Here is a 13,520-nt window from a genome sequence, read left to right on the forward strand (position 1 = left end):
GATTCAGAATGGAATAGCTTCTGTATCATTTTATATTTAAGAACACAAAAAAGCTGTATCCCTTGGAGTTTACATTCAACATAGTTCATGGTGTGAAATTAGATTTGAACTAAAAAGAGAGCTGCTTTGGCAGAGAAGATATTAGGCTAGGGGCTGGGGAGAGCAAAGTCAGTGATAGGAGCAGAAAGACAAAGGATAAAATGAAGGGAACAAAATGATAATTACAGAAGTCTTGTCAACCATGTGGGAAGAAGCAGGCAACAGCAATAAGAGGGGGGAAAAGAAAAGGAACAAAGAAGTCATAGAACCTACTATGGAGCTGAAAGCTGAAAAAAGGAGAATAGGGAACAAGAGAAATCCATACATTTAACATTTCAAAATAAATAATATTCTATGAAAATAAATAAAGGCTTTTATCTACAGTGTGATATTCCTGCCTCAAGATCTTGGAATTGCAGCAGGCACTAGGGCTTTTCTTTCTTGTGTTGTACAACTGTTAGGAAATTCTACTACAGAAACATTATACCACTGTTAGTTTTTTAGCCCTTCTAGTTATTTACACAGGTTGCTCTGAAAAGCAATGTTTCCTATTTATTTCCACAAAAACCACAATGGATACAAAGAGCACAATACAACTATCTGATAGAGCAAATTCTCAGCTATAAAACACTAGTTTCCAACACAGTCACTGCCATTAGCCATGTATTTTTTACTAGCAATGAATAAGAGCCTGTATGCTGCACTAGTAAAAATCTGCACTGGTGAAGACGACCCACTGTTTCACAGCTGCTACAAGAATATGACAGGAGAATGTTGCCCACACAGCCCATTTTTCATCAGCCTGTACAGTTAGAAGTAAGAAGGTGCCAAAACTGGACTATAACATTCACGTGGTAGGACAGTTCAGCCAAGACCAGCAATGTGCTCCATGGCCTTCAAACCAGCACAGGATCTGACTCTACTGTGTGTCAGTAGAAAGCTGTCCTCTCTGGTCTGACTCTGTAAGTCTGAATCTTCACCTTAATGTCACAATGTAGCACTCAGAGTTGATGCTGCCTCTGGGTTCCAGGAAACCTTCAAAGATCATCTTTCTTTCCCATTCCAAAAGACAGCACACATCACTTAATCCCCTCAAGAGTTGTCTTGAACTTTCTGTTTGATGGGGGATTCACGTTGCCACTCCCTAGACTGCCATTTTGACTCCAGCTTGTATTGGTAACATCGTGTCTTGTCACTGGTAACAATGAAATCCAGGAAAATGTCACCTTCACCTTGTGTTGCATACAGGGTTCTTGCTCTTCCTGGGTGAGCATTTGCAGGATCCAACTTGATATTCCAAGGTCACCACTGCTTCCAACTCACTGAATCCAATATTCAGCTTTGTACATAGTTCCCTGGTCATAATCCACCAATTCATGCAGATTTGTTGATCAAGATGATCTTCATTTTGTAGTGTAATAGCCATGCATGGCCACCCAGAATGTGGCTTGTCTTACACAATTGTGTAGTAGTGCTGTTACCACTACTAAAATGTACAACCCACTACCTCACTGTGCTAACATCTATCATTTAATCTCTGGAAACATTCAGTAAGGATTGACAAATGCCAATTTTTTTCCACATGGTGGAATCCAGTGACACACTGTAAGAGGCCATGCTTTTTACATTACTGTCTCAAAGTCTGCTGAAATGGACAAGTTCAGGGAAGCCTAGCCAAGGTTCCAGAGACACACAGAAGGACAAGTCCAGGCAAGTCTGAACCACGGTTCCAGACCCCCTTTGTTTAAAGGTTGACGTGACAGATGACAGACAGATGACAGATGGACAAGTCCGGGAGCTACGAAAGGGAGATAAGATACAGATGAATGGCCCTTAAGTGGTCTTTTGTGTGGGCCTATCTCAAGGAAGAGGGCCATCTCCGAGGTATTCACAGGACTCTTACCCAAGCCTTCCAGAAATGTCCCGAAGGCTGGGAAGAAGTAGGATAAAAAGAGCATGGACAAACCATGGATTTTATGGGTTGAGGTTTTCTGACATCAGATGCCTCTCTTCATGAACAAGGAGGTTGTCTGACATCAGATGCCTCACTACGTGAACGCCTGCATGCTGAAGAAGATGCATGCATGAAGAACTCTTAGGCATCTGGCTTCAGATTCCTCCAACGTCTTCCTACGGCGGACACCGGATTCACCTGGGCTTGCTGCTCGAGACTCTGCTCCGTGAGACCTCGCTGCCCGAGACCCTGCTCCGTAAGACCTCGCTGCCTCCCGATACCTCGCTGCCCTTTCTACCTCCCGCTCTGCGCTGCACCGATCTGCTGCTTGCGGCCTGACCCTCTGCTGCGGCTCTCCCCTGCGCTTGTTCCTCCTGGTCCAACGAAACGACGTGCAACGGGACGCTGCTGCGTTCAGGAGGTGGCTTTCCCCGCTTTCCGTAATTCTTGCCTTTTCCACCTTTCCTATCGCCCACTTTCCCTTCCCCATCACCCTAATTTTGGTATCCGCCGCTCTCCCTTCCCCATCCCCTCAGCCGTCTATTATTCCCAATAAACTGGTCGGATCAACATTTGAATGCTTCTCTTCTTAATCTCACGCCGAGCATAATTTATCAAAAGAACCTTGCCTCACTCCTTAATCGGAGCGAGACACACACCTTTGTTTCTTAGGCACTTGCATGTCAGATGCCATTCTGTCAGACTGCCCCACTGCTTTCATTTCTCAGATGGCAACAAAACATAATAAAATATTGCTGGAAAGGTTTAACCTACACTGCTGTACCACCAACATCTGCCTCTGATGTCATGGGCCAACATAAAAAAAGAGAAGTATTATTTTTGGATCAACCCCCATATTGTAGGCCAGTAACTTAGCACTTACTCTTCAGAATTCACTTTGTTTGAACTTTTTAAAAGCCACTTTAATTCCTTAGAATTTTCCTGTTTTTAATTTTAATTTCTCTTTGCATTGGATCTACAGTTTCATTGTACCTGCATCTAACAAAAGCTTAAGACATACTACTAAATTAAAAAAACAAAACAGAAATACAACAAAATACAACAAATATAACTTAACTATAAATTACCTGACCATAAACATCTCTGGATACAGTTAGGAATTGTACACCTTGCAAATAGCAAGGGTACCTACTGCTTCCACTTTGTAAGGAAGGCAGACATACTTTATACAGCTCAGTTATACGTGGGTGGTGGTTTTCTTTTTTTAAATCTTAGAAATTCTCCTCTCATTATCATACTGTCTCTGCCTGCAAGCATACCCAGTTCTTCCAGTACTTTTGTGAAGAAGCAGAAAAATATTATATCCCTAAGATCTTGCATTTTCTGGTGACGTTTTCATAAATTTTCTGTATTCAGTAATGACTTGGAATCAAGAAATGTGTGTATTTATCTTCCACTAAAGCATGATCATAAGATGAGAGTAATGCAATGTCACCGACTTAATCATAATTACCTCTTGAAGCTGGAGAAAGTTGCTTTCCATTGTTGAAAGAGCACTGCTTTTCTCAGCCAGCTGTTTACGGATTTTAATCATTTCCAGATTGTCCCGAATGTTTGACCTTCAAAATTGTATTAAAAAGGAACACATCATGAGCATGAAGATGACAAAATGACTTGTCCTATTATTTTCGTCTTGATAAGTTGATATTGTGGAAATAAACTTTCTACAATACACTTGGGAGAAGATCCAGCATGTGGTAGCCAACTTGATTTTGTCTTCTATGATTTATGTTAAAGAACTTAAGTAATTCAGGATGTCAAAGGAGCAATCAATTTACAGAGATGTTGGTTTTATCATATACTACATATTACAGGAAAAGAAAACAATCCATAACCTAGAGATTATTTGTTTTCCTGCCCTTCAAAACATTTGTCACAATTTTAAGGAATTTTCTCTTACAGTCTACACCTATGAAATATTGTTAAGAAAACTGACTTATCAATTCACACTGCTTACACCTAAAGAACAGCATTCAAAACAAGCTGCAGATGTCTTTAACCACATGAGAATCATTTAATATCCACATAGGTGCTCTATATCATTACAGTTCTAAGATTAACTCGAGAATCCACTAATTAATAAATGTTTAAAATTACTTTCAATTTAAATAAATTTTTATTTCCAAAGTTTTCCTTCAAACAGTGAAAGCAGACACTTTTGCAGTTTTTTCAAGTGTAGGAAGAGCAATCAATTCTTATTTTTATTAATTGACTATCAGAATAAATCTTTATCATTTAAAATGTAATTTCTCATCCAATATTTATTTGTTTTAGGTATGTTTTAGGTATCATCATGCCACGTTGGACCAAGAAAACAGACCAAAAAATTTATACATCTGTAATCCAGCTGAGAATGCAAAATACTTTCCTCTTACACTTTAAAATCAAAGTTTATTGTATTTTGGCCTTGCCAAGTTAATTGTCCTTGCACAGGAGATAAACATACTCAGAAATCTGAGACACTGCCCAAGAAACGCAACACAACACTAAGACAATCATGTGCCTAAAACATGTTATCTACATAAATTAAAGTTATGGTGAGTATAGACAGCAGCACTGTCTCATGCAAACTATTTAAAAGCTAATGTAGTGGCGCGTTTTTATTAATCTTGTTCCACACATCAAACAAAAGGCTCTGATGCCTTCAAAGGCTTTTTCTTTTCTTTTTTCCCCCCTTCTTTTTAAGCAGAGAGCGTTTTTTTTTTTTTGTTTTTTTTTTTTTTCCCTCTTTTAAGTAGAAAAAGGAGCAGATGATAGAGAAATTTATGATGTACAGATGTAAACCCCATGGCTCCTGACAATCAACAATAACTATTTTTTCAGCAATGCATGAAGCACTACTTGATTTAAATGGGTTTGGGGTACTGATATTATCAGTAAATTATTTAAACTCATAAGTGAAAAATTACTTCTTACTGGAATCACTTCCACTCTTAGAATTGTAGTAGTATTTATCCCAGGAAGGTACATGACAAGGAGCACACTGTTTAAGAACAAAATTGTTTCATATTTAGTTAGTTAAGGAAGTTATTAGAGAAAGATTATTTTCGTTTTCCATAAATGATGTCACAGAACAGTAGAACAGAAGACAAACTGATTATCCACACAGGTAGATGACTTGTTTTGCTCCCAGAACATCTTCCCACATTTTCTAGACTAGTTTAAAATAGGAGATAAATTAGGACTTAAAAGACAATGTTACCTTTCTCTAATATAGGTTATATTTTCCTCAATATTAAAAAAAAAAAAATTACCTACAAGAATAAAGTTGCACTCATGCAAAATTTTCTCTACTGCCCTAAATGCTGAAAGTTCTGCTGCAGATCCAGGAGACACAAACGTGTATCTCACAAACATGCAACTGAAGTCAGAAAATGAAAATGGATTGGTGCCCTTTTATAGCAATACCCTTGATTAACGAGCATGCTGATTTACCTCTAACATACTTTCTGCCACAAGCACAGAAATAAGGCACATAAACTCTATCTTTTTACTCTAAACCCCATCTAAAAGCTAGATTAAAAGACTGAAACTGGAAATGCAGTTAGGAGAAAGTGACCCTTTAAAATCTTAAGTCTTAAGTTTGGGGTTGATGTCTGCAGAACAGTGAAGTCAATCTCTTCTCCAGCCCCTGGATCCTTGAGATTAAAACAACAGAGTAGGATCCCAACAATAGACTGGAGACCAGCTGTGTGGAAATGGGGGACCAATAGCAACCTTCAACAGAAGGAAATGATTAAATAAAGGATCTTGACCAGCACTGTACAAATTTATGCCAGTAATTCCCAGATGGCTAAGCTAATAAAGTTGAGGTCTAATTAAACCACATCTCTTGCATCTAGTCTTTACTTCCATATGAGCGGGACACTGATAAAAAACCAAGATTGCTCTTAGAGAGCCCTGACTGTTCTTTCAAATGAGACTAGCAGCTCTCAAACATTCCCCTAATCACATTCAGAACAAGAAAAACAAACATAAAGAATAGCACCGCTATACTTTTCAGGCTCACATACACTCCATCTGGCCAAGTAAACAAAAGGCTTCTAGGCTAATAGTGTTTAACCACAACTATACCAAAGAGCAAGGCAGGACTCCCAGGAGAAGAATAGAACATCAATATGCAGTACCCACTTTTTTACAACACTTGGGAAGTAACCAGATCATATACTGGCATACATTATGTTCTTCCCCTTACCTCTTGTCCCTTAAAGGAAGATAAAGAGAGAGAAAAAAATGTACCTTTTAGTAACACCTTTACATTGTGTAACTGAAAGCACATTTGTAGAAAACAAAAACATTAATGGTATCAATAGCTGTAGCATACATATGTTACAAAAACTCAACTTTTTTAGTGTCTTCAGCCAGACACAGTAACTCTTAAGAACTCTGTCAAGTTTGGTTTATGACATTACTGATGCACAAGAGTGCTCACCATAATAACATGATTCCCTAGAAAGGCAAAAGTAACTATACATTGATGTCTGATGAGGAATAAACAGAACTGGACCTTACTCAATCCTTAACACAAAAGTACCACATTGGATTTAAACAGTAGGAAGAAGGCGAATATATTCAAAGTTACACAATTCTGCACAAATTGTCGTAAAACTGAAAGAAGAAAGAGTGAGAGAAGACATTGAATTCATGGTCACTTTACTGTGAGACATTCCACAAAAATGTTTATCTGAGTTTGTTTCACTGTACAGCTATAGCATGTACCTTCAAAAATTCACTAACCTGTCCTTACAGGGCCATTATTTTTCTACTGTCAAAAGACAGTATTAATGAACATTAAATGACTATGAAACTGTTTTGAGATGTTTCTCAGGCTTGTATTGAAGAGCTGATAGATGAACAAAGTTTAATGATGTCAACTTCAATTGAATCTGAATCAGCTGGAAATCAATTCTCTAAAATGCTAAGTATTAAGTTATTTGATTATTTGTTTATAATAAAAGTCACACAAAAAGCAATAATCATAATGCATTCTCATGACATTCCCCTAGCTTAGAATCATCCACAGTCACTTGGTCAAATATTATATAACTTAGTTCCATCAAAGAAAAAAGAAGCAAATAGAGCACATACTCTAATCATGGAGACTTTCATTTTTCACAGTACCTTTGGTTCGCCACTTCTTGCTCTTTCCGTTGTAGGGCTGATTCTTGAGCCTCTTTTTCTTTTTTGCTCAGCTGACTCTTAAGTAAGTCTCTAATCTGCTCCAGTTCCAAATTGCGCTCCTTTTGGAAATTAATCTCAGATTCCCTGCCAGAACAGGTATATTATGCTCCAAAATCAGGTAAGCATTTAATAAAATGAATAAATACTTTTCTGTACACTACAGCTTCTGAAGTGTAAGCTACAGTTCCTCTTTACCTCATATGCCAATTGTAGACTTTAAAAGTGCCATGTAGTTTTTTTTTGGTCACACACTTGCACTTGGTTGCTCCAACCTAAAGTTAGAGCAACTATGGTGTGGTTTTTTTCACTTGTGTGAACTGAAATATCTGAAAGAAAAGCTATCTGAATGTTTCTGACATTATAACACTTTTTTTCCCCCCCATTAGTGTTTCCAAGGAAAGAGAAAAACTACTATGAACATTTAGATTCCTGGTAGTCTTAACAGCTCTTATTTTCCAAGTACTCACAGTGACTAGTACAGGACAAGAAGTCACTTCTAGGCCCATGTCTATAAAACTACTAACTACTGTTTCATACAACATACTAGTAAATATAAAATTATTTCAAAAATAAAGTCTAGCTGCTCAAATACAGTTAGAGACTATGCTAAGATCCGTGCAACTCAAACATCGGTAAATTGCATTCTATCAATGACACTTCATCCCATGGATTTTAGGGATAAGAATGTCAAGATAAGAAGTATTTTTGTTAGCACTGAAGTTAAATAATTTCACACTATAACTTCAGAAAACTGTAACTTTTTCTTAAAAACAGTAACAGTTATAATGACAGAAATGAAAATATATGAATATCATACAGCTGTCTTATTTTAGCTCTTGCATCCTCGAGCAGACTCTGGTCACTTTTGTGGTGGTCTCTGGCATGTTTTGGTGGTCTCACTTCTGGTTCTTGCAATCTCACTTCTAATAAGAAAAAATAAAATAAAATTGTGATGTCAAACAAAGCTCTTTGCGGAAAAATTTAATACCTACAGTAGAAACACTTAACACTGTCTATGCAGATGCCATAAAAAGCATTTTCATGTAAAATTCACATAGAGAGATAATTAGAACACCCGCAATTGTAGCTGCTATAAAATTTGAACTACAGGCAACACAGTTGTTAAAAAAATGATGTTAAAAAAAAAAAAGTCTTGAAATATTTTTCTTTGGAAATTTAATTTGAATAACAGTGAACTGAGACAGTATTTTCAAAGAACAACAACTGGAAATGGACTTCTAATCACTTGAGTTGGATCTGTTCTGATGCCAAGAGAAATCCTCACAGTATAACCAAACAACATATGCTCTTTGATCCTCAAATAAAGTAAACCACCTTTCCCTGCTAGCAATAGGCATGAGTACATTTATCTTATTTCAACTCTATCTTTACATTATTTAGAGGAAAAAAGAATATTAAGTGTAAAAATTTTCAATTATTTTATCCCATTATATTCAATTTCAGAGTGGTAGAGCTTGTTGGTCTTCATTATCTGTCTAAAAACATGATTAATGTTCACAGTTTAGGCTTCTTGATTTATCAAAATAACCAAAATAAAGACTAGTGGCAGAGGTAGATGGAGAAAAGCACAACATAACAGCAACTTCTACAAATATTCTTATAGAAACAGAAAAGTTGCTAAGCACAATTTCCAACTAGTTATCAGGAATAAATGACTGAGAGTGAAGCTGCCACAACCAGTAAGTCTTGAAAGTAAAAAGCATCATTAATGATGGCTGCACTGTGGTATTTGCTTTCAGAAGTCCACACATGTAATAGATTTTTTCTGAAGACTACAATGTTGCACGCACATGTATAAAGAGTTGAGAACAAACCTTGAAATTAAAAAGGCAAATAACGTGCAAACAAACTACAGACACCAAACTTCACTATGAGAATGCTGAGCATTTTCATATAATGCTTTTATAAGGCGTTTGGAGATATCATAGGAAAATCTCTCAGTTTTAGGAAACGTTTGATAAATACTTCATTTTCAAATTTGTACATTTGTTTTACCCCTACTATTGTGGATTCTCAAAACAAGGACTTAAAACACAAAAGTGTTAGCATGATTACTATAAATACATGAAAAAGGAGAAAATTGATCTTTCTGTCTGAAAGTACTAATGTCCACTTGTATTCAGAAAAGGACACGCTCTTGCTCCAGTTAAGCAGTAACTGGTGTTATGTATTTAAAATACTACGCTTAATACACATGAATTATACCTTTTTTAATGCGTTCCAGTGTGCCAGCATCACCACCTGGTTTTTTGAGTCCAATGCTATCTAAAGACTGAGCGTATTTGTATAGAATAGGCCTACGGCTTTGAGCAGGGTGCTGCTGATTGTTTGAAATGAGTTTGCTGCGGAGGATGTCGTTACATTTCTCAAGTTCACGAATTCTCTCCTTCAAACTCTCAACTACTTTTTCCTGCTCCACAGTCTGACCCAGCCGCTTGGGGCCGCCACCAACCTGCTCGTTCTTTTTTTTATCATTAGTAAGCCGCGTTACCCTGGTAGCCAATCTGGGGAAAATAATAAAAAAGATGAAAAAGAATGTGAAAAGTCAGCATAAAAAGCATTCTGTTGAAAAGAACATAATCACTGTGAAGATTTCAGCATAGAACCTGAATAATAAATTTCAGGTTTTGATATAACTATTACTGCCTGTGAAGAACTCTTTGAAGATAATTGAAACCACTGTGCAGCAATCTGCTTTATAGCACTGACAAATAACAGTTTCCTAAGGCTTATCATTTAAGGTTAGTAAAGGGAGGACACATATTTACTCCATATGCTCCTTAAATGTAACTTTTAACGCATGACCTTATGTAGGAACCTCCACATGCTGTTAAGTAAAGTTACAGATTTTGGATGCGGTGGGCCAAACTATAAAAGCTGCAATTCCACAAAACATTCAAATATTGAAAGAATGCTAATAATATGCAACATTCCAGAGATTGATCATTTATAGCACTTTAGGATGTAAAGATACATTTCAGTTCTTAAACTGTTAAAATGCATAGGGGGAAATATTTAAGAAAGTACTCAGAAAAAAAAAATAGGCTAAATATGTGATATTACCATCCTCAATTTTATCTTTAGCAAATATTACCAATGTGCTTCAGAGAAGGAACAGTTAGCTGAAGAATAGATATAGAGGGTATGGTTTTTATTTGTCTTTAAAAGGATACAAATTTTGCTTTTGGCATCTCAAGAGTTGTACCTTTGATTTCCTTTAGTTTTGATAAACATTGGTAAGCTAGAACAAAAGGCAGAAAGGGCACATGGAGGTGATGTAATATACAAGAACAGAAAACATACCAACAGCGAATGGAAAAAACTTGGCATATAAAGAAAGAAAAGGTGGCTTTGATGAGAAAGACAAGTTCAAGACTTTACAAAATTGGTCACACATCTTCAACCAGTCTCTAGTTTACATGGAATCTATTTTTGCAGGCTCAGAAAGAAAACTGAAAATAAGGACACACTTCATGTATTTAAAGAGGCTCGTTTTATTTTGGCGTACTTGTGGACAGAAGCTTCTATTTAAAAGAACAAAAGTGAAACATAAAAATTCCATAATAACTTTAGGATGTCACAGAACATTACCTGCCTGTAAACAGTTCTGTTTTGTTTAGGGTTTTTTTTGTGTTGGTTTTTTTCCCCCCCCTAATGTTTTTCTACTGCAAATTCATTCCAAACTTCTAGATACAAAAGGGTTTTGGCATAAGAAATGCTGGGAGAAAAACGCAGCTTAAGGAATTATGATTCTTCTCCAGTGATAAAGACAAAAACAGTATTGAGAATTTTGGACTTTCTGTGCATTAAATTATTAGTTCAGATATTCCAATCTGGACATTCTAGAAATTTTCCCTAAGTGGATGAGTGCAGTTGATAAGCCATTTAACAGAAACACTGGACATGCTATTCAGAATGACCAATTTGATTCTAGGGTGAAAGTGCTGATGAATAATTAGACTTCCATAGCTGCTTCTTCAGCTCTCAGAATATTTATTGTATGTACTCACATAGAATTATGTACTCAGGGGACCAGATTCAAATTGGCAAAGAGGGACACAACTTTAAAACTTTCTAGATGGAGCTTTAAATACTGCCCAGCAGAAAAGCATCCCATACACACACAGACAATCAGAAATCAAAACAAAAATGGATTGCACTACGAGATTTTTTTGGGCAAAGATACTAACACTATGAATCAATATCATTAACTTTTACACTATGCTTAGTGTATAAGTGGAGGCTCAAATTGCAATTTCTGGATAGCTTGTTGTTCATAATGTACAGCTCTCCTTGTTTCCATCTGCTAAGCAGAATTAAAAGTTAAAAATGAAGTCTCTTGTTCCATACTGTCCTAGTGAAGTAACTGACTTATTTCCAGGTGTTTCATATGTACCAATTCAATTTCCATTAGTTAGGAGAAAGTAGATTCACTGAAAAAGGATTGTAGAATGTACTACATGAAGATTCCATTGGGCAGAAGGGAATATCAAGCTTTGAGTGACCACTTTAAAGAGTGTTCTGAGAAAAATCATAATTGTAAGTTTGTCAACGATTAATACTTGCAAAAGAGTTACTCTGAACCAAAATAAAACCAAAATTTAAAAATAAAAAAAATAAAGCTCATACCTTTTAATTGTTTCCTCTTGCTTATTCACCTGCTGTTTAAGTGAAGTGTTTTCATCACGTAAACTCAAACATTTATCTTCCAGCTCCTTTCGACTGAGTTGTGATGCAGCTCGCCGAGCTCTAATATTCCGTGTAGCCGCTGATTCAACCCAAATCAACATAACTCAAGATTACTTTCAATACATGTGATGTATTTAAACAACACATAACCCAGTCTCTCATTTTGAAATATTGCACATTGGAAGTTCCCAAGTAATTTGATGTTTTACATTTGTATGAGTTGATTTCTTTCAGATTTAATGGTATATAAGTTACTTTTTTCTCACCTCTTACAGATTAAAAGAAGTAACTAAAATGATATAGCAAACTGGTGATTTACTGAACAACGGAAAGGAAAATGTATAGCACATAACAAGGTACTGTCAAACACAGTAAGATGACCCTTCCCACCGGGATACTTTCTGATATGTTCCAAAGTAAACGTATTGTTTCAAAACTTGAAAAGATTAACTCATAATTCTGTAAATTCACTCAGATAAAAGACTGAAGCCAGTAATTCCATTCTAATAGCAACTTAGTAGCATGTCAGAATTACTTCCTACTTTTGGTTCCCATTTTATTGAATGGGTCTGGCCTTGTTCTCAATTCAGCAAAAAAGCTCCTTTTTTTTCCCAGGAGGGATGAAGAATATGCAGTTTGTAACATCTTGCAGCAGTGCCCCTCTTATAACAAGTAACATGAACAAAGAATGGGTCATAATATCTTTCACCTTCCACAATGTAATCCAGATTTGCAGTGTTATTTGAACTCAATTTTCTGAGTGTCAATGTCAGAAACATTTTCAGAAAGAACCTAAAGAAGTCACAGATCAAAGTCTGTAACAGTAATACATAGCAGCTGATACAAACCTAGTAATCCTCCAATTCCAGTTAGAGTTGGAGCAACAGCTCTCACAGGCAACTCTTTCACACCAGTTACAGCCGACATGGCTTATCTGTGAATAACAAAATTCAAATCAAATTATTTTCTGTGACTTAAGCTGTGTGACTACAATCGCTTCATCTAAAAGTAATGACAGATTCCCTGACATATACATTATATTTCATACATTGTACATAACTGTAAATACACCTTCCTCAATTGTTTGGCCTGGGACAATCTAAACTTTCAAGCTAAACACCACGTCGCATTAAGCTGTGCAATTCCTTTCTACTATGGCTTTCTTTCTCTTCTAATAACTCTTACTTCATGGTTTTGGAATTAGATTTTTTAACTTCCTTATTCCATTTTATTCGTTAATCTTTGGGCTAAGTCCATATGTCTAAGGGCACATGGGAGAAGGACCTGAGGGTATTTAATTGTTTACCTGTTTTAAGACAGGTGAAGGCTTAAGGTCTTAACCTGTAGACCATAATGCCATCTGCCATGCTTTGAGTGGAACTCTTTGGTAAAAAAAGGTGCTGGGGGTTATGAAGTCATTTCAGCATTGCCCCCATTGCTCTCCTAGTCTTCCTTCAATCACTGACATAGTGAAAATTACTTTCTAGGACGGAGACTCTCCTATGAACAATTCTCATAAATCCGAACACAGTTCTTTCTTGAGGCAATAGAACGCTTAGCTACAAGGTGGGATTAGGAAGGTATTAATGTGAGAATGCACTACATTAGTTTCAGA

General features: G+C 36.5%; 1 protein-coding gene across 2 annotated transcripts in view; it reads right to left on the reverse strand.

Annotated features, from left to right (window-relative positions):
• The window catches only part of RPGRIP1L (RPGRIP1 like), a 52,752-nt gene that overhangs the window by 36,510 nt on the left and 2,722 nt on the right, over positions 1 to 13,520 (reverse strand). For both annotated transcript variants that reach the window (XM_072346326.1, XM_072346325.1), the window contains exons 3-8: positions 12,754 to 12,839; positions 11,846 to 11,984; positions 9,422 to 9,720; positions 8,013 to 8,118; positions 7,136 to 7,279; positions 3,468 to 3,573 (exon numbers count right to left, since the gene is read on the reverse strand). In XM_072346326.1, coding sequence (XP_072202427.1) covers positions 3,468 to 3,573; positions 7,136 to 7,279; positions 8,013 to 8,118; positions 9,422 to 9,720; positions 11,846 to 11,984; positions 12,754 to 12,832 — 873 coding nt within the window. In that variant the 5' untranslated portion in view covers positions 12,833 to 12,839. The remainder of the gene's footprint in view (positions 1 to 3,467; positions 3,574 to 7,135; positions 7,280 to 8,012; positions 8,119 to 9,421; positions 9,721 to 11,845; positions 11,985 to 12,753; positions 12,840 to 13,520) is intronic.

This window comes from Excalfactoria chinensis, chromosome 11 (assembly GCF_039878825.1).
Source record: "Excalfactoria chinensis isolate bCotChi1 chromosome 11, bCotChi1.hap2, whole genome shotgun sequence".
Lineage (NCBI taxonomy): Eukaryota > Metazoa > Chordata > Aves > Galliformes > Phasianidae > Excalfactoria > Excalfactoria chinensis.